At 40.1% G+C, this 25835-nt stretch overlaps 1 protein-coding gene across 1 annotated transcript; it reads left to right on the forward strand.

Moving 5' to 3' along the window:
• The first annotated feature begins 751 nt into the window (after window positions 1–751).
• LOC139582898 (proton-coupled zinc antiporter SLC30A2-like) lies at window positions 752–25835 on the forward strand. The gene is made up of 8 exons (XM_071413337.1): window positions 752–1185; window positions 20811–21022; window positions 21600–21746; window positions 21937–22090; window positions 22276–22519; window positions 22832–22937; window positions 23145–23279; window positions 23667–25835. Exons 1-8 carry the CDS (start codon window positions 1100–1102, stop codon window positions 23810–23812), a joined length of 1230 nt encoding a protein of 409 aa, XP_071269438.1. The 5' UTR covers window positions 752–1099; the 3' UTR covers window positions 23813–25835.

The following is a 25835-nucleotide window of genomic DNA, read 5'->3' on the forward strand; positions in this document are numbered from 1 at the left end:
TCGACAACTGGTTTGATACATACAGCTCTGAATGTCAGATCTCAGGTCCTGAGCTACAGGCAGTTAAATTTGGGTATGTCATTTTAGGCGAAAATTGGGGGGAAAAGGGTATGATCCTCGATGGAAAATGTTTTTTATTTGTCAGTTTAGCTCACATAATATAATTTAAAACTATGCATTAAGGTGTATGTAACAGAATAAACGTGCCAAAAACGAATGCAGATATTAAGAAATGCATTTCTATAGCTTCCAACATATATATATTTTTTTTACAATTGAGGAGTACCAAGGTGGCTGCGTGGTGGCTTCAATACGGCGCCCCTTGTCAGTCATCCAGAGTTTATACACATCATTGGATATGACTCAGAATCTTTTTCTGGACACAGCATTAGAAGAAAATGTTGCATGGCTTTACTCTGGTGTGCTCCTGTCACTGGCCTAGTTGCAACCTGAAATGTAATTAGCAAAAAAATACGATTTTTTAACCTTTGAATGTCTTATGCTATTTGCATGTCGTGACAATATCGTTTCATTTGGAAATCGTCGTTGAATAAACTATAGGCTATGGTCAATATCCACGACGTTAATTGAGCTTTCAATAATAGGTAGCCTACTTGTAGCTACAGGCTGTTGCACCGCACCGAAGGACCCAATCACAATTCTAAACGTGCTGTTCCTCTCAATTAGCATAGTCTAGCTGCAGAAACATCTTGCTTTTTTTTTTTGACGTCGACACATGTGCTGTCGATACCTTTATGGGCTTGGCTGTTTCCAGTCAGCTGTTACTTGTAGCTGCACCAAAGCAAAGCCTGCACATTCAGAGGCAAGTTTATCATAGCCTATACTACAGCAGTAGAAGAGCAGGCGTTAAGTCCGTATCGGGTCCCATATTTGCATATATATTTCCATATTCCCATATTTGCAACTGGTGATACTTATTTCCATGAATAATTTAATTCGTTTTATTAGCACAGTTGGAATGGTTTGGACGAATTTTATCCGTGTCATTTAAGATACAGTAAGACTGATCTCCCTGAAACTCCTGCGCATCTTCAGATTCCGCTTAATTTGCCAGATACAACCGTGACAAGACACAGCCATGGATACCACTGTGAATTCAGAAATAAATTCAGAGAAGTCTCACCTCGTTAGCGAGAAGAATGGCAAAATGTATTCAATGAAAAGGTAATGCAATTTTTTCCCATGTTTGAGCAGTGATTATTTTATATCAAACTAAATAATCCTCAGTAGATGTTATGATATCTTATAGGTTTTAGGTTTATTGTAGATGACATGCTGACAGGTTGTGCATTCTATCAGATTTCTTCAGAGGGAGTATTTCATTTTAATTTATAAATACAATTATACAGACATAATTGTGTAGACCTCTCTATATATTTTTAAAATGCAGACATAAGGGTTTATTAAACTGAAAACATTTATAGGCTAAGGTGCAGGGCAGTTGGTGTAAACTATTTATCTTATGCTGCTAGTGTAGCGTTTTGTAATTGTTGTAGATCTATCTTATATGTAGGCTACCAAAATCAAACTGATAGAATGAGTACATAGAATGAAACAATCGGTATTGCAACGAAAATGTATATTACCATGAAGTAACATGCTGGGCAAAGCTCATGCAAATAGAAGACATTCACATAGCCTACAATTTCCAAGGATACAGCATAATTGAACTGTATATATCTATAGTAGCCTAACGTTGCTTTATTCACGCCGAGTCTTTTCTTATGTTGTCCGTGCGTGGAATGTTTTATGGGAATGAACAAATGCATTTCCATGCTTGGCTTCGTTTTGGACAGTAGGCTATTTGACGGATGGCCCGAGGGGAAGTTCATTGAGCACTGGCAAAAACTCATCTTTCATTACGAGATCTGATGGGGGAATGGTGAAACACCCCTGAATAGCTATAGACTATTTTATTGGCTATATTATTCGAATGAAAAAACGCATAGGCATTACAATGTGCTGCCAAAAGAGAACAGAAAAATCATTTAAGAATGTCAAGTTTTTTTAAATAAATATTAATTGTAATACTACTTATCTAATTATCTAATCGTCTTTTTAATATTTATTTAATGGGGGGAAAAGTCAGGTTTAGTTAGTTATATTCAACATTTAGGCCTAAATTGAAAATAACAAAGCACAATACATTATTAGCTATTATAATGAGTCACATTTGTTTAATTTCAACTACCAGTCTATTCTTTGAGTATCGTGTTTGATAATCGATTCCCTAAATCAAGGCAAATTAATTGTAAACGCGAAAACACAAATGAGTGAAGGGTATTCGATTTCAGCATGGACAGGGAAGAAGAACATTTTGACAAATGCTCGTGTTTTGTGGCACTCAAGTTCACTATTTTACGTGAAATTAAAGAATGCACCCCTGTCACAGCAAGTCATATAGAATCCTTGATGTTTTATTGATTTTTGGAAATGTATTACAATACAATGAATAATAACATTAGGCGTAGGTTATGGAAGTTCATGTGGATCATCACAAGGGTCATTAGGCCTATACTGGATTGGGCGAGACCTGACTATGTCCAATTAGATGTGTTAAGCACTAGCCAAAATAGATATCTTAATCATATCATAAATATCTTAAATGCCCCGATATTAATATATTATCCTTGTGTGAATGCTGTGTAGCCTACGTAGTTAAATTGCAGTAAAGAATGGCAATATTCCTGCGCTTAATTAACCCCGTAGCTGTTCCCACCATGCTCCCACCTACAGCATTTCATTTCCAATAATGTCATTTGATATTTTGTACCGACTATTATCAGTATTGGAAAATATAATAAAAAATAGCCAATAATAGCCTTATAGGCCTAGGTCGCAGATTTGATATAGCCTAATAACGATTTCAATGTCTGCAATTACTTCAAACTACGTGTAATGATCCCGAGACCGAAACTATTTGGAAATACGACATTTTAATAACATTAATTTAAATTGTTTTAATGGTCAAAGTTATTAATTTCGACCCTCCATATGCACCAGCACATGCGCCATTCTGCTCGCTCTTACTAAACTAGTGTCAAAAACTGTGCAGATGATTAGGCTAATTGGGTCCTATTAGGAAAACTACCAGTGAGCGCAGTGTGCATTCAACAATGACAAGAGGACTTTGAAACAATCTTTCTGAGCTTTGATTCAATTTGCAAGACAGGAGTACAAATGAAAGTTAGGTTGTTTGACAGCGCAATGCATGCCATGTCTGATGTAATAGCTATGAGATAGACTGATGATTCAGGAACCAACAACCCCTGGAAAGTATTGCAGCATGAAATGGAGAATATTTATGGCATGTTTGTTTGAGTGTGTAGACCCTATCATCTCATTCTAGTTATTTGGTGCAGACATTATGTGGTGGTGGGATGGGTTTGTTGCAGTGTCACCATGACTTCATGCCAGATCAGCAAAGCAGGATGGTCGGTCTACAGTCACAGAGCCACCCATGCATTGGAAATCATCGCTGCAAGCTGTGCACGTAGTCTACTCTTGAAACCAAGATGGATGGAACTGGAGGATGGAACTGGAGTCAATAGTCTGTTTTTAAATGGACGAATTAACACGATATTCGAATAAATCGAATTAGGAGAGAACACTTTTAGCCTATAAAATGTTGGATGCAACAGCAGATCCTTGTTGCAGTGAAGGCTATACTGTCTGCGATTCAGACTCGGGTTTGTAGGCAGGCTAAACCAGGCAGTCCATTGTGTGTGAGAAATGGTAGATCAAAACTATTTTTGATTAATCACACTTGAAAAGGGGCCTCGCTAGTCTAACAGTGATGCTAATGGCCTTATGATGATAGACCTATTTCGAACATCCCTCTCAATAGAAGGCACTAAGGTTACTTTTTAAATGTATTCCGTTACTAGTTACCTGTCTAAAATTGTAATCACTAACGTAACTTTTGAATTAACTAAACTCAGTAATGTAATCTGATTACTTTCAGTTACTTTTGGATTACTTCACCGTAAAACACAAAAGAAGAAAAGGATTATTACTAGTTTAACAACATTTATTGCACGACACATCACAAAACATTATGACAAAAATGTATATAAGCCCTGTATACTGTACCTGCCTCTAACATGCGTCCTTCATCCTGATCTTGTCCAATTACACCTATAAGATCTGATCACAGTCAGACCTTTGGCTCCCAAGTGGCGCAGCCGGTCTAAGGCACTGCATCTCAGTGCTAGAGGTGTCACTACAGACCCTGGTTCGATTCCAGGCTGTATCACAACCAGCTGTGAATAGGAGTCCCATAGGGCGGTGCACAATTGGCCCAGTGTCGACCGGGGTAGGGTTTGGCCTGGGTAGACTGTCATTGTAAATAAGAATTTGTTCTTAACTGACTTGCCTAGTTAAATAAAGGTTCAATCATAAATATATATATATATATGTCAGATATGAGTTTGCATCCCAATATTCATAATTATAATATACATCATAATATACATTATGAAACGTATAACATTCCACCCATGAGGCCTGAAGAGGGCGATTTGGTCACTTGACTGCAAGAAATGGGGTACTCCTATTGTGACCACCACTGTGAACAACACGGCACCATCTGATATATTACACAATTTAATAGATCACATTTATTGATTTAATAAAAAATGTATATTCCCTAACCTGACATGTGATGTGCCAAAGCATCTAGTGTCATTGATCTAGTGGCAACAGCTCTCCAGAAGGAACAAAGCAAACATAATTTTGTTAATTCTCCAGCTGATTAAACGTTTGCTAACTAATAATTTAAAGAAGTAAAAACTGTTTATGTCTTATAGTCTGTTGTAAATGTATTTTGTTAATTGTGCTCACATAAGCATTTAGTAGGGTGTCCACCCACTCTGCCCAGACTAGTGAAAACCCTCCTTTGGTGATGACATTTCAAATAAAAAGCTTGAAGTACGTTGACATTTCAGAGAGAGATACTCTTGTTTTTGTGAAAATTCTTCGAAAAAGAACAGGAACTTCGCATTAATATGAAAACCGTATACTAAAATACTACATGTAATGTGTCACAATCGATATATATATCTAATCTCCATAACGTTTTATGTCCTGATTTGAGAAGAAAGATGACGAATTGTAAACCTGTCCACTTTAATTCTCTCACAGTTTCCAGCCTAGATTACGCGATGCTATTTTTCTGATTTATGACAAAACATTTTTGTCTGGCCTCCATGGATTTAGTCGCTCTAATTTTGACCAACCTACAAAAGGTAAAAACTCAATCCAATTCATATTGAACGGATTATGATAGAGACATGAGGTTTGGACCATTGGTTGTTCTTAGAGGATTACACAAGGAACATATTATTAACCCATTGGTAAAAAAAAAAAAAAAGCGTTTTTGATTAGACATCCTACATAGCTCTTTTTATGCTGCCTAACAATCATATTTGGCTGAAGAAATTATAATGAAAGTCAATATAAATACATTTTCCTTGCTCATAAGCCAATTGCCAACTCTGTAATAATGTAATGTTTTTGAAGAATGCTCATACATTTCACATCATTTCATGCACTGCTGAGTATCTCCTCGGGCAGGCCCTTTAGTCTGCTTGTCTTGAGCACAGAAACCTGGAGATACATTTGCTCACGTTATTCTACACCAACTACATAATATTTTTATCTTTACTTTACTTTTAAAAAACTATTGCATGATGATTTAAAGTAGCAAGAACATTTATTGAATTTAGTCAGGGAACGTTTATGTAGAACTCTATACAGTGTGAAAGTTGCCATTTTAAGAGGAAGAAGAGATACCAATGTTGTACAAGACACTGCTTCATAACCCTTGAGGAGTACATTGAACCCACTTGCATTAACATTCATTCTAAATCTTTGTTCTAGAATGGTTCCAGATTGGACAAGATGTAAATATTGGTTGTGTATAAGACCATCCATGTGTTAAACAGTCATGAGCCAGTGATGCTGACTTGTCAAATCTTTATTTTCTTTGTAGGACAAAGAGGTTTTGTCAGTGTAGCCTACAGTATGGTGTAATGCCAAGAATGACATGATACTGCACTGAATCAGAAGATATCCTGTAAATGGACCAGTTCACATGGCTGGGAAAATGGACAGGTCTCATAGGATTTATCCTGATTTGAAGATGGCAACAAGCTAGATTACATAAAGCGTTTTATTTATGACCTGGGCATGGACACACCAACTGATTGAATTTGGAAAGGTTTAACCTGACATAGATCCCTTCTTTGAGAACTGCTGTATAGAAATCCCCAAAACATATTCATTCAAGACAAGCCCTCCATTTGTTAAATTGAATGGAGTCGATCCTGAGGTTAACCAATCATGTTTGCTCTGCAGTGTTAGGCTATGTGTTGATGTAAAGTGTGTGTGTGTGTTCACAGCGAGGGTTTATGTTATGTTTGTGTATGTTCTCTAGGTGTCTCGTGTGTGTGTGTGTGACAGACGGACATTTTGAATAGCCTCTGCGTGGGGTTAGGATGGGAGGGGGTGTATTTGCTCTCATCTCCCCATGGTGTGATTAAACAGAAGCAGTTTTCCACTTGGCCGACTCCTTTCAGCCTTCGTGTCCCTGGGCTCTGGACTGATGGAGTCGCGGCCCAAAGCTGGGTTATCTCCTAGAAGCCAAAATTGCGTTTTTTCCACCTCATTAGTCTCATCATCCTGCTTATCCTCATTGCACATGGAGAGAGAGAGAGAGGGGGGACGGCCTACCCAGCATTTGTTATACTGGTTTAATTTTAATCTGATTTTACTGTGACGTGGGAGTGTGCTATTTATGTAATTCTCAGATGATACAAACAAACACAGTTGTTTGTAATCTACTTCATAAAAAACGTTATTTTGGTGAATTTATTCATACTATTTCATCCTTCCACAAGATACAGTCCCGACACAAATCTAGGGTTGCTACCCAAGTCGGTTGGTCGTTCGTTCTATCTGTTCTGACAGAGACAGGACCCATTAGTTCAGTCTTTTTGTTCTGTATCTATGGACGCGACCCAGTCGTTCGTTCTAAATGTTCCATTGCCATACTGGCTGGCAACGTTCTTATCCCTTTCTTGCTAGCTAGCCAACTACGGCTAACTTACAGTCGTCAAAAAGTGCAGCCAAAATAATAGCAAAGTAGCTGCATTTGTTTAAGCTGTTTTCTAGTGACATTTATTTGGATACATCCATAACAATAATCTAATGAGGTTCGATTTCACCTGGCATAGAAAATGTGCTCACTCATTTTTTAAATTTTATTTATTTAACCTTTATTTAACCAGGTAGGCAAATTGAGAACACGTTCTCATTTACAATTGCGACCTGGCCAAGATAAAGCAAAGCAGTTCGACACATACAACAACACATAGTTACACATGGAGTAAAACAAACATATAGTCAATAATACAGTGAAAAAAATAAGTCTATATACAATGTGAGCAAGTGAGGTGAGATATGGGAGGTGAAGGCAAACAAATATATGTATAAATAAATAAAAATATAAAAAGGCCATGGAGGCGAAGTGAATACAACACAGCAAGTAAAATAAAAACTAAAAACACTGGAATGGTTGGTTTGCAGTGGAAGAAAGCGCAAAGTAGAGACAGAAATAATGGGGTGCAAAGGAGCAAAATAAATAAATAAATAAATACAGTAGGTAAAGAGGTAGTTGTTTGGGCTAAATTATAGATGGGCTATGTACAGGTGCAGTAATCTATGAGCTGCTCTGACAGCTGGTGCTTAAAGCTAGTGAGGGAGATAAGTGTTTCCAGTTTCAGAGATTTTTGTAGTTCGTTCCAGTCATTGGCAGCAGAGAACTGGAAGGAGAGGCGTCCAAAGGAAGAATTGGTTTTGGGGGTGACTAGAGAGATATACCTGCTGGAGCGCGTGCTACAGGTAGGTGCTGCTATGGTGACCAGCGAGCTGAGATAAGGGGGGACTTTACCTAGCAGGGTCTTGTAGATGACCTGGAACCAGTGGGTTTGGCGACGAGTATGAAGCGAGGGCCAGCCAACGAGAGTGTACAGGTCGCAGTGGTGGGTAGTATATGGGGCTTTGGTGACAAAACGGATGGCACTGTGATAGACTGCATCCAATTTATTGAGTAGGGTTTTGGAGGCTATTTTGTAAATGACATCACCGAAGTCGAGGATTGGTAGGATGGTCAGTTTTACAAGGGTATGTTTGGCAGCATGAGTAAAGGATGCTTTGTTGCGGAATAGGAAGCCAATTCTAGATTTGACTTTGGATTGGAGATGTTTGATGTGAGTCTGGAAGGAGAGTTTACAGTCTAACCAGACACCTAGGTATTTGTAGTTGTCCACATATTCTAAGTCAGAGCCGTCCAGAGTAGTGATGTTGGACAGGCGGGCAGGTGCAGGCAGCGATCGGTTGAAGAGCATGCATTTAGTTTTACTTGTATTTAAGAGCAATTGGAGGCCACGGAAGGAGAGTTGTATGGCATTGAAGCTCGCCTGGAGGGTTGTTAACACAGTGTCAAAAGAAGGGCCAGAAGTATACAGAATAGTGTCGTCTGCGTAGAGGTGGATCAGAGAATCACCAGCAGCAAGAGCGACATCATTGATGTATACAGAGAAGAGAGTCGGTCCAAGAATTGAACCCTGTGGCACCCCCATAGAGACTGCCAGAGGCCCGGACAAAGACCCTCCGATTTGACACACTGAACTCGATCAGAGAAGTAGTTGGTGAACCAGGCGAGGCAATCATTAGAGAAACCAAGGCTGTCGAGTCTGCCGATGAGGATGTGGTGATTGACAGAGTCAAAAGCCTTGGCCAGGTCAATGAATACGGCTGCACAGTATTGTTTCCTATCGATGGCGGTTAAGATATCGTTTATGACCTTGAGCGTGGCTGAGGTGCACCCATGACCAGCTCTGAAACCAGATTGCATAGCGGAGAAGGTATGGTGGGATTCGAAATGGTCGGTAATCTGTTTGTTGACTTGGCTTTCGAAGACCTTAGAAAGGCAGGGTAGGATAGATATAGGTCTGTAGCTGTTAGGGTCAAGAGTGTCCCCCCCTTTGAAGAGGGGGATAACCGCAGCTGCTTTCCAATCTTTGGGAATCTCAGACGACACGAAAGAGAGGTTGAAGAGGCTAGTAATAGGGGTGGCCACAATTTCAGCAGATAGTTTTAGAAAGAAAGGGTCCAGATTATCTAGCCCGGCTGATTTGTAAGGGTCCAGATTTTGCAGCTCTTTTAGAACATCAGCTGACTGTATTTGGGAGAAAGAGAAATGGGGAAGGCTTGGGCGAGTAGCAGAGGGGAGGGCAGTGCTGTTGTCCGGGGTAGGGGTAGCCAGGTGGAAAGCATGGCCAGCCGTAGAAAAATGCTTATTGAAATTCTCAATTATAGTGGATTTGTCGGTGGTGACAGTGTTTCCTATCTTCAGAGCGGTTGGAAGCTGGGAGGAGGTGTTCTTATTCTCCATGGACTTTACGGTGTCCCAGAACTTTTTTGAATTTGTGTTGCAGGAAGCAAATTTCTGCTTGAAAAAGCTAGCCTTGGCTGTTCTAACTGCCTGTGTATATTGGTTTCTGGCTTCCCTGAAAAGTTGCATATCACGGGGGCTGTTCGATGCTAATGCAGAACGCCATAGGATGTTTTTCTGTTGGTTAAGGGCAGTCAGGTCAGGAGAGAACCAAGGGCTATATCTGTTCCTGGTTCTAAATTTCTTGAATGGGGCATGCTTATTCAAGATGGTGAGGAAGGCATTTTTAAAAAATGTCCAGGCATCCTCTACTGACGGGATGAGATCAATATCCTTCCAGGATACCCCGGCCAGGTCGATTAGAAAGGCCTGCTCGCTGAAGTGTTTCAGGGAGCGTTTGACAGTGATGAGTGGAGGTCGTTTGACCGCTGACCCATTACGGATGCAGGCAATGAGGCAGTGATCGCTGAGATCTTGGTTGAAAACAGCAGAGGTGTATTTGGAGGGCAAGTTTGTTAGGATGATATCTATGAGGGTACCCGTGTTTACGGAATTGGGGTGGTACCTGGTAGGTTCATTGATAATTTGTGTGAGATTGAGGGCATCAAGCTTAGATTGTAGGGTGGCTGGGGTGTTGAGCATGTTCAAATTTAGGTCGCCTAGCAGCACGAGCTCTGAAGATAGATGGGGGGCAATCAGTTCACATATAGTGTCCAGAGCACAGCTGGGGGCAGAGGGTGGTCTATAGCAGGCGGCAACGGTGAGAGACTTGTTTTTAGAGAGGTGGATTTTTAAAAGTAGAAGTTCAAATTGTTTGGGAACAGACCTGGATAGTAAAACAGAACTCTGCAGGCAATCTTTGCAGTAGATTGCAACACCGCCCCCTTTGGCCGTTCTATCTTGTCTGAAAATCTTGTAATTGGGGATGAAAATGTCTGAATTTTTGGTGGTCTTTCTAAGCCAGGATTCAGACACGGCTAAAACATCCGGGTTGGCAGAGTGTGCTAAAGCAGTGAACAAAACAAACTTAGGGAGGAGGCTTCTAATGTTAACATGCATGAAGCCAAGGCTATTACGGTTACAGAAGTCATCAAAAGAGAGCGCCTGGGGAATAGGAGTGGAGCTAGGTACTGCAGGGCCTGGATTCACCTCTACATCACCAGAGGAACAGAGGAGGAGTAGGATAAGGGTACGGCTAAAAGCTATGAGAATTGGTCGTCTAGAGCTACTAGAGCAGAGAGTAAAAGGAAGTTTCTGGGGGCGATAAAATAGCTTAAAGGAATAATGTACAGACAAAGGTATGGTAGGATGTGAATACAGTGGAGGTAAACCTAGGTATTGAGTGATGATGAGAGAGATATTGTCTCTAGAAACATCATTGAAACCAGGTGATGTCATCGCATATGTGGGTGGTGGAACTGAGAGGTTGGATATGGTATAGTGAGCAGGGCTAGAGTCTCTACAGTGAAATAAGCCAATAAACACTAACCAGAACAACAATGGACAAGGCATATTTACATTAAGGAGAGGCATGCTTAATCGAGTGATCAATAAGGGTCCAGTGAGTAGAGGTTGGTTGGGGTCACGGCGATCCAGACAGTAGGCCGGGTAGAGGCTATCGGTAGCAAGATAGCATAGGATGGAGGTCTAATTGTAGATACCTCGTGCGTTTCCGTCGGTAGGTTAGTGGGGTTCCGTGTGGTAGAGGGGATCAATCCAAATTGGCAAAATAGATATAGTGGCCCAAGAAAAAAAAAAAAAATATAATAATAATAATAATAATTGTCCGATATACTTATTCAGATAGCAGCCGATAAGACAGCTAACGATTAGCGGGCCCCAGATGAGCGTTCAGGTAACGTCGGGACGGGGGTGCCAGTTGGATAACTCCCTCGGGCAGATAACGTCGGCAGTCAGTCGTGAAGGCCCGGTGGGCCCGGTATCTGCAGCAACAACAAAAAAAAACAAAAAAACGGGTCCGGATAGGTGACTGTAGCCCAGGAATGGCTGATGGAGCTCCTCAGCTAGCTCCGGAATAAATTACGTTTGCTCCGGGATCGACGTAAGCCAATAGACACACGGTTTGCAGCTAGCTAGCTGCGAAATCAAGGTGCAAATGTCCAGAGCCTGCGGCTGAAATCCGGTGATGAAGTAGAAGGAAAAAAATCCGGTGATGTGGTAGTGAAAAAGCAGTCCTATATGCTCTGGGTTGATATCGCGCTTGCAGACTGGCAGGTATTGGCCCGAGCTGAAGCTGGCTGGTGTCCGAGTTAAGGGTGAAGACCGCAGCAGTGGCTAACTGACTACTAGCTAGTAGCTAGTTATCTGGCTAGCTTCTGATTGGGGTTACGGTTCTAAAGTATAAAAGAAATAGCAGATCCGTACCACATTGGGTGAGGCGGAATGTATATTCAGTTCCTAAATGGAAAGTGAAATTAAAATATATACGAAATGCATACGAAAAAAAAAAAACGAGGACTATTTACACGGGACAAGACAAACACACGTCCGACTGCTACGCCATCTTGGAATCTTTTTCACGACACTTGTTCAGAGGAGCTAGCCAACAACACAGCTAACACAGTCACTTCAAACTGAAGCTGGAAAGACTGCAAACTAGCTGCACTTCGTTGCGTTTTACCTTTTTTCACTTGGCATTTCTTTGTATATATCCAGAAAAATGATGCCAACTGATTCATGATTTCAACTGGCTGAGAAATGCTGCTTGCTTGTCTGTCTCATCCCAACTCCCGACACGTTCATTACTATGGGACAGCTGGAGATTTAATTTGAATATTGAAACAATGTTGCAAATGTTGGAGGCAGACAGTAAAGTTTATACAAATCTCCACTGTTGAAAATGAAATGTTAGTCTAAAAGAAATGTAAGATAATGTCTAGATGCTTTTTATAGTGGAGATGAAGTGTATACATTGCCTGGCTGGGCTGATGAGACAGTAGATTGCGGATGGAGGAGAGTAAATAGACATTTTACCATAATCGATTTAGCCGGTGGTAACTTGTGAAGTAGACACCGGCTGGAAGATTTTTAACCAATCACCATTCAGGATTAGACCCACCCATTGTATAATACATATATATTAAAAAAGCCAGTTCCACTGCAAGTCCATTCTATAGCGTATAGTCTACATGTTGTTATGCAGTATCATATTTTATGAAAATAGGATTCTATGACAGGGCAGTAGACTTACTGTAAGTATGCTATATAAATGCTATATACAGTGCATTCGGAAAGTATTCAGACCCCTTGACCTTTTCCACATTTCTGTTATGTTACAGCCTTATTCTAAAATTGATTACATCATTTTTTTTCATCATCAATCTACAAACAATACCCCAAAGCGAAAACTGTTTTTTAAACATTTTGCAAATGTGTTACAAATAAAAAACTGAAATAAATTATTTACATAAGTAATCAGACCCTTTGCTATGAGACTCGAAAGATATTTTTACAACTTGATTGGAGTCCACCTGTTGTGAATTCAATTGATTGGACATGATTTGGAAAGGCACACACCTGTCTATATAACGTCCACAGTTGACAGTGCATGTCAGAGCAAAAACCAAGACCATGAGAGTCGAAGGAATTGTCCATAGAGCATCTGAGACAGGATTGTAGTCGAGGCACAAGATCTGGGGAAGGGCTACCAAAACATTTTTGCAAGCAGCTTGAAGGTCCCCAAGGAAACAACTGTTGGCGCTACATCATTCTTAAATGGAAGAAGTTTAGGATGACCACCAAGCACTCTTTCTGGAACTGGCCGCTCCGTGCCAAGACTGCAGCAATCGTGGGGCAGCAAGGGCCTTGAGTCAGGTGAGGTGACCAAGAACCCAGATGGTACACTGACAGAGCTCCAGAGTTCAATGATCTGTGGAGAGCTGGGAGAACATTCTCAGAAGGACAACCATCTCGTAGCAGCACTCCGCCAATCATGGCCTTTATGGTCCTGCAGTGGCCAGACGGAAGGCCACTCCTGCAGTAAACCAGGCACATGACCAGGCCCGCTCTGGAGTTTGCCAATAAGGCACTCTAAAGGACTCTCAGACCATGAGAAACAACATTCTCTGGTCTGATGAAACCAATATTGAACTCTTTGGCCTGAATGCCAAGCGTCACGCCTGGAGGAAACCTGGCACCATCCGTATGGCGAAGCATGGTGGTGGCAGCATCATGCTGTAGGGATGTTTTTCAGAGGCAGGGACTGGGAGATTAGTCAGGATCGAGGGAAAGATGAACAGAGCAAGTACAGAAAGAACCTTGATGAAAACCTGCTCCAGAGCGCTCAGGACCTCAGACTGGGGCGAAGGTTCACCTTCCAACAGGACAAAGACCCTAAGCACACAGCCAAGACAACGCAGGAGTGGCTTCGGGACAAGTCTCTGAATGTTTTTGAGTGGCCCAGCCAGAGCCCGGACTTGAACCCGAACAAACATTTCTGGAGAGACCTGGAAATAGCTGTGCAGCAACTCTCCCTATCCAACCTGACTGAGCTTGAGAGGATCTGCAGAGAAGAATGGGAGAAACTACCCAAATACAGGTGTGCCAAGCTTGTAGCGTCATACCCAAGAAGACTTGATGCTGTAATCGCTGCCAAAGGTGCTTTATCAAAGTACTGAGTAAAGGTTCTGAATACTTATGTAAATGTGATATATTTTCATTTTTTTTCAATACATTTGCAAACATTTCTTAACACTTTTTTTCTTTGTCATTATGGGGCATTGTGTGTAGATTGATGAGGGGGGAAAACTATTTAATCCATTTTAGAATAAGGCTGTAACGGAAAGTCTGAAGACTTTCCAATTGCACTGTAAATTATGTGTAATTTATTTTACTTTTTTTATTTTTTATTAACCACTCCACCACCCCCCGCTTCGGGGGAACAAATATCGTAGTTTTTTTTACAGCTTTTTTGCTACATATACATTTTACATATACATTTTACATACATGGTACTTTTATATAAAGCAGTCACATAACAATAATACATTACCAAACATAAACTCTTTAATCCCAACTCTCAGCCACTCTCAGCCAATCCCACCTATCACCATAGACCACCCTTGTTTGGTTTCCATGTGCCATATATTTTACAATTGTGCTGTGATGTTTGACAAAATGTTTTAACATTTCTCATCGTATATTATCCACAGATTGTGAGCTAAAGATGAAAACCTTTCCTATGAGTATTATTTATTGACTGACCAATGCTTTCCAAATCGCCCAACACTGCTATTTGTAAGATTCATTTGAAGTGCATGTTGTGATTTTTGAACAATTCCTGAACCTGTGACCAGAAACAAGCTACATAGAGGCAATACCAGAATAGATTATCTATTGATTCTGTCTATTCGCAACAAAATATACAGAGTTGAGATTGTTGTATGCCCCATATATATAGCATTCTGTTGGTGGCAAGAATTGTATATAGTAATTTAAATTGAAAAATTCTTAAGTGTTGAATCAAGTGTTGTTTTTTTGTACCAGTTCATAAACCATGTGCCATGGAATTGGTACATCAAAAATCTCTTCCATTTATTTTGCACCCTGTATGGCACAGCTGTCAACATTTTTGTCCTCAGATAAACTGGTATATTTTTCTATTTATGCCAGTTCCTTTCAGCCAATTTGTATCTTTAATATATGGCAGGCAAACAAGTTCCTTACCTTCTCCCTTTTCCCCTTGCCTCTATTTTTGTGGTAGTGCTGCAATCAGTTGGTTGTAAATTTGGATTGTACAGATATTTTCCATGACTGCATATGTGACATAACTCCTCCGTTTCAATTCATAATATCATTAATAAATATAATACAATTAAAAAAAAAAAATCCATAAAGAATGTTTTTTAATTAATCAGTATATTTGAATTTAACCATAACATTTGTTGTAATATTTGTTCTATCTTTTCTGGAGGATAAAACTGAAATTGTAACCAGCTTTGCAAGGCTTGTTTAAGAAAGGGCAATACTTTAAACAAAATTTCATTTTCAATTAGTCGGAAATGAGAAGTTGTAATCTGTTTAAAGGCGATTTTTGAACATTTATTTAACTAGGCAAGTCAGTTAAGAAAAAAGTTCTTATTTACAATGACGGCCTAGGAACAGTGGGTTAACTGCTTTGTTCAGGGACAGAACGATAGATTTTTACCTTGTCAGCTCAGGGAGTCGATCTAGCATCCTTTCAGTTACTGGCCCAACGCTCTAACCACTAGGTTACCTACTGGAGAACCAGTTTGGGTTTAAGTATAATTTATGAGTGAAGCTTTTAGTGAGAGGTTTAAAGCTTTAATATTTAATACTTTTAGCCCCTGAAACTCATATTCATTATATAAATAGGCATGTTTAATTTCGTCTGGTTTAGCATTCCAAATAAAATGAAATATTTTTTGCTCATATGATTTAAAAACGAGTCATCTGGAGTAGGCAGTGCCATTAGTAAGTAAGTAGACTGTGATAGGACCAAAGATAGACAAGTATTTCCCTCTCCATGGTTGCAGAATCACATCTATTTTTGCTAACTTTCTATTGAGATTAATTGTGGTAAGTTCATTTATAATTTTTGAGATGTGAATACCAAGTATGTCTACTTCCCCATCCACCCATTTTATTGGCAAACTACAATGTACTGTAAACACTGTATTTTTTTAATGATCCAATACAGAATATGGTACACATGTCATAATTAGGTTTTAATCCAGAGAGGCTAGAAAAGTGATCAAGATATTCAATGAGACTGTGCAGGGTTCCAGATTGCGGATTTAAGGAAAAACTGGAGTCATCGGCATACAATGACACTTTTATTTTTGTCCCCTGGATTTCTAACACCTTGATGTTCTTGTTCGATCTAATTTTAATAGCTAGCATTTCAATGGCCATAATAAATAGATATGGAGACAACGGACAGCCTTGTTTTACTCATCTTAAAAGCTCAATCGTTTCTGAGAAGTAACCACTATTTACTATTTTACATCTGGGGTTGCTGTACATAACTTTAACCCATTGTATAAGAGATTCACCAAAATTTAAAGTAATCCAGGCATTTATAAATAAATTCTAGTCGTACTTTATCAAATGCCTTTTCAAAATCTGCTATGAAGACCAGTCCTGGTATCTTCGATGTTTCATAATGTTAAATTGTATCAAGTAATTGTCGTATATTATCTCCAATATTTCATCCATGTAAAAAAACGGTCTGATCAGGATGAACAATATCTGGTAAAACCTTTTTTTATTCTATGTGCTATGCATTTCGCCAGGATTTTCACATCACAACATTGAAGTGTTAGAGGCCTCCAGTTTTTTAAATGGACTGGATCTTTATACTTATCACCTGGGTCCTGATTTAGTTGTAATGAAATCAGACCTTCCTGTTGAGTACCTGAGTCTACCAGTTGTATAATAGTAATTAAAACATGCTAATAATGGATCTTTGAGTACATAAAAAAAAGGTATGCTATACCTCTACTGGTATACCATTAAGCCCTGGTGTTTTTGCAGACTGAAAAGATTTTATTGCCTCATAAAGTTCCTCTTCTGTAAGTTGGCCTTCACACAGGTCTTTCTATAAATGTGTTAATTTTACATTATTATTATTATTAGGAAAGAAATCCTTACAGTTAACATCATTATGTGGAAATGGAGGAGACTGAAAAGAAAACACATGCTCAAAATATTTTGCTTCCTCTTTCAAAATATAATTTGGTGAATCATGGATAACTCCATAATTTGTAACGAATTTCTGTAAATAATCTTTGGTAGAATTTCTATGTTGAAGATTCAAGAAAAATTTTGTGCATTTTTCACAATTTTCCATTCAATTCGTTTTATTTTTGTAATACATTACACTTGATCGTTCTTGAATAAGTACGTCCATTTCTTTTTTGTTTTCCTCTAACCCAGGGGTGTCAAACATACGGCCCGCGGGCCGGAACCGGCCCCCAAGGAGGTTCGATCAGGCCCGCAGGATAATTTGAAAGTGGAAAAAATGCATAAAAGACATGGAATTAATATTTTTAATTCGCTGCAATTCATGGATTATCCGCTAAGGGGCGCACTCTTTCCATCAGAGTAGAAGACAAGCCGCATCACTGAGACAGACTGAAAACAGCAGACGGTATCAATGCGCCATCTGCTGCTTGTTACGACGTTGTTAATACCTTGGTCTCTACCTCTCCGCTACACCCTCATTAGCCAAAATGTCGTTATCCAAACGGAGAAAAGTAGATAAGGAGTGTAGAATTTTCAAAGAAAAATGGACCACGTCCTATTTATTTACAGAGATGCACGGAAAACCTTCGTGCTTGGTGTGTTTGCAACAAGTTTCGGTATTGAAGGAATATAATATTCGACGCCACTACGAGACTCATCACAGCGAAAAATATGACGGCTTGCAAGGACAACTGAGAAGAGATAAGATTAACGAATTGCTGGCGGGTCTGAGGAAACAAATTTCAATATTTTCCTAATGTTCTTGTGCTTCTTTACACCAAAACAAAGGAAAGACATGATATTTTGGTTATTTATAGCAGAGTATGGTATAATTTTAATGGTCCGGCCCACTTGACATCTCCCTAGGCCGTATGTGGCCCACGATGCGAAATGAGTTTGACACCCCTGCTCTAACCTATTTTGTGCCTCTATAGTAGAGGTCGACCGATTTAATCGGAATGGCCGTTTAATTAGGGCCGATTTCAAGTTTAAATTATAATCGGAAATCGGTATTTTTGGACACCGATTTTGCAGATTATTTTTTAAATACATTTTTTTCTTTTCTTTATACACCTTTATTTAATCTTTATTTAACTAGGCAAGTCAGTTAAGAACACGTTCTTATTTTCAATGATGGCCTAGGAACGGTGGGTTAACTGCCTCGTTCAGGGGCAGAACGACAGATTTTTACCTTGTCAGCTCGGGGGATTCAATCTTGCAACCTTACAGTTAACTAGTCCAACGCTCTAACCACCTGAATACATTGCACTCCACGAGGAGCCTGCCTGTTACGCGAATGCAGTAGAAGCCAAGGTAAGTTGCTAGCTAGCATTAAACTGATCTTATAAAAAACAATCAATCAATCAATCATATTCACTAGTTAACTACACATGGTTGATGATATTACTAGTTTATCTAGCGTGTCCTACGTTGCATATAATCGATGTGGTGCGTATCGTTGCTCCAACGTGTACCTAACCATAAACATCAATGCCTTTCTTAAAATCAATACCCAGAAGTATATATTTTTAAACCTGCATATTTAGCTAAAAGAAATCCAGGTTAGCAGGCAATATTAACCAGGTGAAATTATGTCACTTCTCTTGCGTTCATTGCACGCAGAGTCAGTGTATATGCAACAGTTTGGGCCGCCTAATTTGCCAGAATTTTACGTAATTATGACATAACATTGAAGGTTGTGCAATGTAACAGGAATATTTAGACTTATGGATGCCACCCGTTAGATAAAATATGGAACGGTTCCGTATTTCACTGAAAGAATAAACGTCTTGTTTTCGAGATTATAGTTTCCGGATTCGACCATATTAATAATGACCTAAGGCTCGTATTTCTGTGTGTTATTATCGTGTCTCCCGGGTGGCGCAGTGGTCTAGGGCACTGCATCGCAGTGCTAGCTGCGCCACCAGAGTCTCTGGGTTCGTTCCCAGGCTGGGCTGGGTTCGCGCCCAGGCTCTGTCGCAGCTGGCCGCCACCGGGAGATCCGTGGGGCGACGCACAATTGGCATAGCGTCGTCCGGGTTAGGGAGGGTTTGGCTGGTAGGGATATCCTTGTCTCAGTATGTAAAAAAAAAAAAATATTTAATCAAATGTATGCACTCTACTGTAAGTCGCTCTGGATAAGAGCGTCTGCTCTTGGCCGGTAGGGATATCCTTGTCTCAGTATGTAAAAATGTAATAAAATGTATGCACTCTACTGTAAGTCGCTTTGGATAAGAGCGTCTGCTAAATGACTAAAATGTAAATTATGTTATAACTAAGTCTATGATTTGATAGAGCAGTCTGACTGAGTGGTGGTAGGCAGCAGCAGGCTCGTAAGCATTCATTCAAACAGCACTTTCCTGCGTTTTGCCAGAAGCTCTTCGCTGTGCTTCAAGCCTATCAACTCCCGAGATTAGGTTGGTGTAACCGATGTGAAATGGCAAGCTAGTTAGCGGGGTGCACGCTAATAGCGTTTCAAATGTCACTCGCTCTGAGACTTGGAGTAGTTATTCCCCTTGCTCTGCATGGGTAACACTGCTTCGAGGGTGGCTGTTGTCATTGTGTTCCTGGTTTGAGCCCAGGTAGGAGCGAGGAGAGGGACGGAAGCTATACTGTTACACTGGCAATACTAAAGTGCCTAATAAGAACATCCAATAGTCAAAGGTATATGAAATACAAATCGTATATAGAGAGAAATAGTCCTATAATTCCTATAATAACTACAACTTAAAACTTCTTACCTGGGAATATTGAAGACTCATGTTAAAAGGAACCACCAGCTTTCATATGTTCTCATGTTCTGAGCAAGGAACCTAAACGTTAGCTTTCTTACATGGCACATATTGCACTTTTACTTTTTTCTCCAACACTTTGTTTTTGCATTATTTAAACCAAATTGAACATGTTTCATTATTTATTTGAGGTTAATTGATTTTATTGATGTATTATATTAAGTTAAAATAAGTGTTCATTCAGTATTGTTGTAATTGTCATTATTACAAATCAATCTTTAAAAAAATCGGTCGATTAATCGGTATCGGCTTTTTTTGGGTCCTCTAATAATCGGTATCGGCTTTGAAAAATCATAATCGGTCGACCTCTACTCTATAGTACAGTTTCCATTACCATCTACCTGCGCTGTTACTTCCTCTATTTCCTTTATTAGTCTAATCTCTTTTGACCTAAACTGCTTTAGTTTTAATGATGAGTATTGTATTGAATGTCCTCTAAAAGTACATTTGAAAGTGTCCCATACAATAAGGGGATCTTCTGTACCAATGTTGAACAAAAAAAGTCAATTAGGATTTATTTTGTCTTAGTTAAGAACAAATTATCATCCAATAGGCTTTGATTAAATTTCCTATTCCCCATCCATGTGTAAATTCTGTAAGAGTTATATGGAGGCCAATTAGATGGTGGTCCGATCGCATTCGGTCTCCTATTAATACTTTTTAAAACTTTTGATGCCAGCAAGAACGAGACTAGGAAGTAATCAAGACGGCTAGCTTGATTAAGCCTCCTCCAAGAATATCTCACTAGGTCAGGGTTTTTCAACCTCCATATATCCACTAGTTCTAATGTATTCATAATCTTTGATCTTTTTCAGTTCCTTTCCAGAATCCAAAGAAGACTATCCCAACTTCCCGTTTGAAAACGGAGATGCGACTGGTGTCACCAAGCTGAAGAAGCAGCCTGTTGGCACCCATTGCCATGGTAACAAAGCAGTGAGTGAGGAGAACCATGACAAGCTTCTGGCTAAGAAGAAGCTGTACGTCGCCTCCATTGTGTGCCTCATCTTCATGATTGGAGAGGTCATAGGTAAGGCTGGAAGATATTATTAATCAGTCTAAAATGCTATTTCATACCTAGGGCCAGGAGCTTTTCCTGACCATGTGACGTGGCCACCAACTATAAATTGTAAAAATGTATATACAAATATTGAAAGCATTTAATGAGAACTTAAAGGTGTGCAACATGAAAATATTGTCTCATTTACATTGTGCAATTTATTGACAGCCCCTAACTAACCCTGGAGATAGGAAATCCAAAGCCAAACCATTTTGCCACAGTCACCAGCCAGTTCATTTACAAACACACAAAAGAGACACCAACATCAAGCCACACCCTGAAACGAACTCACGTTTGAATTCAGACATGGTCGCTTGCATTTCTTAATGAAATAAATCTAAAATGAGGCTAAATCAGGAAGTTCAGCCACCCTTTAAGTGAAATTTGATTTAGCTGTCATTGGAATCAAAATATAATAGTTTAGTTGTTCAAACACACAGTCTGTATTTTCCATTCATGAGACCTATTCATCGTCAATAGCATCTAAAACATGGATCTGATGTGTGCCTGCCTCTGAGACATCTCCATTGTGTCAATGTGTCTATAGGTGGCTACCTGGCCCACAGTTTGGCTATTATGACAGATGCAGCTCACCTCCTGACTGACTTTGGCAGCATGATGGTCAGTCTCTTCTCCCTGTGGATCTCCTCCAGACCGCCCACCAAAACCATGACCTTTGGATGGCACCGCTCAGGTTAGGCCCATGACATATCACCTTAAAACATCTGTGAATGTACTTTATCTTTTACCATTTAACCTCCAGATTACATGGCTAATGTTGTAATAGCTGAATGATAATAGCCAGGGTCACAAGGCTCTAAAATGACCTTTCCAGGGGTCATTGGATGTGTGATACCGATCGTCACTGTCTCCAACCCCCACAGAGATCCTAGGAGCCCTGGTGTCAGTGATGTCCATCTGGATAGTGACTGGGGTTCTGGTGTACCTGGCCATCGAGAGGATAGTCAGGAACGACTATGAGATCAACAGTCAAGCGATGCTCATCACCTCCGGCTGTGCCGTCATAGTAAACATCATGTGAGGGGTTCATTATCACGGCTTAATCTGGAAAAACTACACAAAGTGATGCAAATAACAGCTGAGGCAGACATATTGCATTCAACTATGCTGTCTTTCCCCCCCAGAGCATATGAATTTAATAAAAACTATGAGGAACTTTAGACTATTGACATGTAGCATTCTCTATTCCCTCTGTCCTGTAGCATGGCGTACATCCTCCACCACTCTACCACCTTCCACGCCCAAGGCTCAGGCTACCAGCAGATAGACGAGAACGGGCAGAGCCCTGTGGGTCACAGCCACTCCCATGTGGGTCACGGCCACTCCCATGCCCTTCTGGGTCATGGCCATGGCAACACCAGTGTGAGAGCAGCCTTCATTCACGTGTTGGGAGACCTCCTACAGAGTGTTGGGGTCCTAGTGGCTGCCATTGTCATCTTCTTCAGGGTCAGTAACAAATACTAGTGTTTACATACATCTTACAGTACGGCATATTGTTATACTGTATTTATTTACAGTGCAACAAGTGTATCCCTTATATATTTATATTTACAGTCTCAATAGGAGGGGTTTAACGCGTCTCATCACCCTGCTGGGTAAGACAGAACTGGCTGGGTATATATTGCTCTTCCATTAAAAACCCTCCCTGTGATCTGACTGGCCTAATGTGTTATGACATCAGTAGAGCAGCACCCCATCACCACCTGAAACGACCCCTCTGCTCGCCTCATACTCACTCCTGTGGACCTTCTGTTGCAGCCTGAATACAAAGTAGCAGATCCCATTTGTACCTTCCTCTTCTCCGTGTTTGTCCTGGGGACCACGATCACCATCCTCAGGGATGTCTTCAGGATACTCATGGAAGGTAAACTCAACTCAACAGCCTTTTCTGTTTCTCTTGCTCTGAACTGAATCAAGGTGAATTCAAACAATAACATTTTTATCCAGACATTTTCCTCAGTTTGTAAAATAATTTGTTTAAGGAGAAATACATCAGCAGAACATGGCCATGAGTTCCATGAAGTGAATTAACTATTGATGCAATATTCATCTGTCCTCAAATCTTTTACAGGGGCTCCTAAGGGAATAGAGTTTGACTCCGTGAAGGAGGTGTTGCTGTCTCTGAAGATGGTGAAGTCTATGCACAACCTGCGCGTGTGGGCCCTGACCGCAGGACAGACCCTGGTCTCTGTCCACGTAGCCATCGGTCAGAAACCACCTTTACTCAGTCTGGCACATCCATTTAGATTGTGCACATACAATCTAGCATGTTCATTCACACACATTGCCAATTGTGGCCAACAGAAAAAAAGATCATACATAACTTCACAGTTAGACATTACGGTATGGGGCGGCAGATAGCCTAGTGGTTAGAGCGTTGGGCCAGTAACTGAAAGGTTGCTGGATCGAATCTCTGAGCTGGCAAGGTAAAAATCTGTTGTTCTGCCCCTGAACAAGGCATTTAACCCACTGTTCCTAGGCTGTCATTGTAAATAAGAATTTGTTCTTAACTGACTTGCCTAGTTAAATAAAGGTTAAATAAAAATAAAATAGATGATTGTTGACATCTGTTATGGTCATTGTTGTTTTCCAGAGAAGAATGCTGATCCCCAGAGTGTCCTTAAGGAGGCTACAGAGATCCTCCAAACCAAGTTTGGTTTCTATAGCACCACCATCCAGGTGGAGTTCTACTCTGACGACATGGCCTACTGCACACACTGCCAGGACCCAATGGGCTAACACACACAGTCACCGTGGGGACGGGAGAGTTTGAAAGGGAGTGGGCTGGGTTTGGCTTCTCTAAAGCGTTGCCAGTCACTATAAAGAACATACAGTACACATACACAAGCATCATTGAGGATGTAAGCTAGGAATGGAAACTGTGCAAAACACTGTGGAAAAGCCTCACCATGAAACCAAGAAACATTTTTGATCCATCATCAGCTTTGCAGGACTCAAACAAATGTACGACTGTACTGTGTGTATATTCACCATATCATGCCAAAGATTCCCATATAAATACCATTCATTCAGGAGATATTGATACTTCAAAAAATAGTTTCCATGCCCTAAGAGAGCTGCCAATTTTCATAAAATTATCACAAGAAACTGCATTTCAGGGAGACAGACGGACATGAAAATATAATGGTACATGTATCAGCACATGTTTTTAGTACTGTATGCAACCACTTCACCAGTTTGTGCTGATGTACTGCAATGCTAGACAGACGTTTGGCTTTAGCCCTCCCTCACTGGCACTGTGCATTAGGGCAGCAGCACCGTGTAATAGCTTGTCTCGGAGTTCTTTGGCGTAATACATTGATATTGACGTGAGAACCTTAAAACCAATTCTGTCTTACCCAGCCTTTTATATGTGCTTCAGCGAGGGTGTCTGCCAAATGGAAGCATTGTGTTATTCACAACTGAAAAGAGTTCGGGTACAAATAATGGATTATGTCAGTGTGAGAAAGCATCCTACAAGCACACTCATCTCACTCAGAAGAGGAAGCCTCAAGACAGGCCAATTTACAAAAGGAGTTGGTCGATTAGTTTTAGCATTGTGGGCTGTATTAATCTATGCCCCAGGATATGCCCTAAGCGGAACTGGCAAATAGACTGGCTAATACTCAGACAGTGCTCTGTCCCTAATTTGAAACTCACTGACGATAGGCTACAGTGGAATGTGTTGTTCAATTACGCTTCGAGTCATAGCCCCAGGCCGGACGTTTTCTTACACTGTTTTGGGATGGCAGAAGAGAGAGAGAGGTCAGATAAATGAACCCCATCTCTATACTCTCACCTATCCACACTCTCCAAAAGCACACCCATACACCCTCCTCACCCACTCCCACGCTGTCATAGTCCTACATGCCGTGGAGCTTTGCACAGGGTTTCTGTTTGTCGTACCAGTAGTTTGTTAGTTCCATCCAGTGCCTCCAAACTGCCTTCAAACAACCTTCCTAAATTCTAGGGAGCCTCAGTTGGTCAGCTTTCTATTCCATAACTGTCCCCTAACACCACACGCATGCTCACACACCTGTCAGCTTCATCAAAAGAAATGCACCAACAAATAAGTAGTGGTATATCTCCTCAGAAAATGTGATAAGTGTATTGTACAAAAAAGTCCAACGTGTGAGATGCTGACACAATGAAATATAAAAGGCATTCGCCATGCTTGTCGTACTTTGATGCCTGCAGTGAAGTCTCAATGTTGTAACCTGCACAGAAAATTAGCAGAAATTGACACATTCTTTATCAAACACTTGCATGAGTGTTGTTTATCATTCAGATGACGTAATAAGCATCTTCATATGCTGCCAATACAAATATTTGAGACGGATTCTACTTCTTAATGTCATCAAAATCCTCATTAAACAAATCTATATTTTGATCACTTTTGATAACTTTAGAAAGTATATATTAAATGTAAATATATTGTCATTTGTAAACCATACGGAAATTGAACAAAGAAAGATCCCACTAAGGACTTAAAATAACAGGAATGTTACAACCAATGTATTACAGGCAAGAGTCTACTCAAATTATTGTTCACCAGCTAAGTGTAATGTTTCAGAGTGCTGTCTTGTACTGTATGAAAATTGTAAATATGCCAAATATCAGTATTTCCTGTAGATTGTGTAAACGTGTAAATACATTTGATTTATTGTATAAAATAAGTCTAAAGTGTGTAAATGTTTGTTTGATATTTAATTTCTATGTATGTTATGTTTTTTGTAAAACTGAAATAAAAGTATGCAGATAA

The sequence above is a fragment of the Salvelinus alpinus genome, chromosome 8, assembly GCF_045679555.1.
Source record: "Salvelinus alpinus chromosome 8, SLU_Salpinus.1, whole genome shotgun sequence".
Classification (NCBI taxonomy): domain Eukaryota; kingdom Metazoa; phylum Chordata; class Actinopteri; order Salmoniformes; family Salmonidae; genus Salvelinus; species Salvelinus alpinus.

What these genes read in the sequence shown, in the direction of transcription:
- LOC139582898 (XM_071413337.1), top strand. Translation starts at nt 1,100, where the DNA reads ATGGATACCACTGTGAATTCAGAAATAAATTCAGAGAAGTCTCACCTC. An exon ending in CCATTGTCATCTTCTTCAGG is followed by an intron (nt 22,520 to 22,831) that starts GTCAGTAACAAA and finishes CTTCTGTTGCAG; the next exon opens with CCTGAATACAAAGTAGCAGA. An exon ending in CTTCAGGATACTCATGGAAG is followed by an intron (nt 22,938 to 23,144) that starts GTAAACTCAACT and finishes AATCTTTTACAG; the next exon opens with GGGCTCCTAAGGGAATAGAG.